At 38.8% G+C, this 3,330-nt stretch overlaps 1 protein-coding gene across 1 annotated transcript in view; it reads left to right on the top strand.

Annotated features, from left to right (window-relative positions):
• The window catches only part of LOC139629157 (sodium- and chloride-dependent GABA transporter 3-like), a 10,756-nt gene extending 9,585 nt beyond the window's left edge, over nt 1-1,171 (top strand). The window contains exons 15-16 of the mRNA XM_071491601.1: nt 639-809; nt 1,050-1,171. Coding sequence (XP_071347702.1) covers nt 639-809; nt 1,050-1,145 — 267 coding nt within the window. The 3' untranslated portion in view covers nt 1,146-1,171. The remainder of the gene's footprint in view (nt 1-638; nt 810-1,049) is intronic.
• Nucleotides 1,172-3,330: the final 2,159 nt, after the last annotated feature.

The following is a 3,330-nucleotide window of genomic DNA, read 5'->3' as shown; positions in this document are numbered from 1 at the left end:
CTTCCAGGAGTTAATTTAAACCTAAAATCAAAATACATTCAGAAAAAACTAGTACCATGAATGGTCTCTGGACCCTGAGATTCTCATCAGTCTTATACGCCTTTGATGATATAATATTTACACTAAACACCCTGTATATGTGTGACGTCTTGAGTAATGGGTAAAAAGTGTTTTGTGAGGTCACACTGACCTTGACCAGTTTGTCCTTGAGTCTAATTAGTTCATCCTTGAATCCAAGTGGACATCTGTGCCAAGTTTGAAGGGATTGCCTTGAGAAGTTCTCGAGATCAGTGATCAATGATCAAAGTTATGTTTTGCGAGGTCACTGTGACCTTGACCTTTGATCACCAAAATCGAATCACTTCATCCTTGAGTCCAGGAGGACATTTGTGCCACATTTGAAGAAATTCAATCAAGGCATTACTCAGATATCGTGTCCTTGAGAATGGGACAGACAGAAAACCTGAAATACACCTAGGCATAAAAATCAGGCAGTTTCAGACCTTGACTATATTGAGAGGCACAAACTAAGAACGCCTTCATTTCTATCTTGATTTGTTTACAATAGCGTCCTCAAAATTTTTAATGGAATAATATGGTCTTTATCTGTGTAAAAAACTGTCTCCACACCTTCACAGATTTCCTTCATCTTGTACCTGGTTGACTACAAACACCTCAGGGTTAACAACTGGTATGTTTACCCTGACTGGGCATATGCACTGGGATGGACCATGACTCTCTCCTCTGTTCTCATGGTGCCACTGTGGGCAGCTGGACAGATGTGTTTGACCCCAGGAACCTTCAGACAGGTCAGTGCTCAAAGAGTCTGCAGAGTAACTTGAGAGCAGTTTGCATAAAAATGACAAAAAACACTTTGAAAGTTGGCAAAGAAAAATTAAAACTGAAAACAAAAATAAGGAAGTCAAACTGTTCAGTCTACTTAGAGCATTGAAGTGAAGGCAAAGCATGTTTAAGGACTTGAAATGTCTCCTGTAAATTGCACATTTACTGTGGAAACTGACCCATGTTCTTCTTGTCCTGTGTTCCAGCGTTTGTCCGTCCTTTGTCGTCCTGCTGAAAATCCAACTGGGAGAGGAGGGGACAAGTTTGGAACTGAGGACATCTGCAGTGACAGCTTAGTGTGACCTTTGAGGTCAAATTGAATGGAAATCAACTTTATATATATATATATATATATATATATATATATATATATATATATATATATATATATATATATATATATATATATATATATATATATATATATAAATAAAAATAAATATATAAATGCACTTCTGGTGTTTAATGTAGAAAAGATCTAAAATATGTCTAAATCATAAAGTATGAATATAGATGGATGTATCCTCCTCTGTGATGTCAATCACAGGTTTCTAGAGGGCGGTTTTGAAAAGCTCAAAGTGGGCTGCTCCATGTCGCCAGAGTTCTGGCTTATGTGGAGCTGAAATTTTGGTACATGCCAGTGTTGTGTCTGTTCTGCCATCAGACAGTGTTTCCCCTAACCTTGACATGTAACCTTATACTAACCCTAATGACCAAGGGGGGACACTACAGAAAACATAGTTGTAATAGGAGGGAAACACTATCTGATGGGGGAACAGACTTCGCACCAGTTAAACTGCAGCAAGCATACTAACCCATTAGCATTGTTAGCACAGCTGAGTAGCTTGCTCGAATGCTAGGCAAAGGCTAATACATTTGCTGGCTAATTAGCTTGTTAACAAGCTAAGCTAACAAATCAGGTATGGTTGGCACAGACACGGATACTTTCTAATTAGTGCCAGTGTCTCAATAAAAAAAATACTAGAATTTAACTCACCTCAAAAAAGCAGGAGCACAGACTTCCTCATGTTCTGTCAGTCCATTAACTGCACAGCAAACCATAGTGTTTGTCCGATATTTGCATGAAAAATCCTCCAAAAGGCATGAACACCATGAACATTGCCTGGAGGTCACATTCACTAATTGTACTCGGATGAAGTGAACTTGAGCAGACAGCTAACAGCTAAACACTGAGCAGCTGATTGTGGTGAAGCAGCCCTTTTGTTCAGATTTGGTCCAAAGGTTTGGGTCTTACACTTTTGAATGTTAACATATTGGGCAGCAACAAAGTGTGGATTAGTGACATTGCCTCGTGATGGTGGTGCAGTTTCTTTCTTTCTCTCACTTTTTAGGTCTTAAAAGCATTCATTCATCGAAATTTACAGTGAGTTAAGTGGAAGCAAAGCTTTAAATTTTGAAAAGTCAATATATCTGTGGAAATGTGGCTGTAGATTACTGTAATTTGAGCATTATTGACACAACATACTTGTAATTTGTTCTCAAACTGAAATCCCTTCTCTATCACACAAAAGTGTTTTGTTGGTAAACACTGAAAAATATAAATACAAAAATCATCACAAAGTCTGCAGCAGTGTTTGTTGTTCTTTACTGCAAACAAATATGTCTGACACGATTGTAATTCATTTCTTTTAGACAAATCCACCCTTTCTTAGACTTTCTCATTACATTTGGAACAGATTTCTTCTGACTTTTTTTCTCATCATCTGACTTTGAAGTGTCTTAGACTAATTGACAAAATCAGTTTTTATATTTGAAAGAGCTGAAAAATACTACTTTTACAGTCGCTTGATTTGACACAACCACTACCAGCTACCTTGTCTACCTGCTGCTCAGGTACGAGTACAAACCTACTATGTGCCTCTACAGTGGTTTGTGTCACATTATGTGCACCTCATATTTCTCTTGAGACGTCGTGTACTGGCCATGTCTGGAGGAATTGAGGAGCTGGGCAGTGTGAGGTGGGATTTGGCCTTGTGTCTTCTGGCCTGCTGGGTGTTCTGCTACTTCAGTATCTGACACCTTTCCAGATAGAAAGGTCCTGTGGAAATATTCAAATTCTTTATCTACTTGTCGTGCATTGAATCATCAATATCCCATCAGAACTTATTATCCAGAAATGTCCTTTTCTTTTCAGGTGGCATATTTCACAGCCACGTTCCTCTATGTGATGCTCATGGTCCTTCTCATCAGGGGCCTGACTCTACCTGGAGCTTGGCAAGGAGTTTACTATTACCTGCATCCAGATTTGAACCGTTTGGCTAACCTTCAGGTGACCAGGTTATTTAATGCTAACTTTAGAATCACTGAACACAAAAATAATTGAAATCCTACTCATTTTAGTCTGCAGCCACAGTCTCTTTCACACTGCATCACTCTGCCTCCATGATCTATCCCCAAGACCTCAGTTTTTTGTTTGTCTGTGTTGTATGGACATGATGAGTAATACAAATGGGGGATAAGGGCACA

This window comes from Trachinotus anak, unplaced genomic scaffold (genome assembly GCF_046630095.1).
Source record: "Trachinotus anak isolate AG129_WGS33_773 ecotype Australia unplaced genomic scaffold, CSIRO_AGI_Tana_v1 ptg000012l, whole genome shotgun sequence".
NCBI classification, from domain to species: Eukaryota; Metazoa; Chordata; class Actinopteri; order Carangiformes; family Carangidae; genus Trachinotus; species Trachinotus anak.
This window is presented reverse-complemented; position numbering and strand designations above follow the sequence as displayed.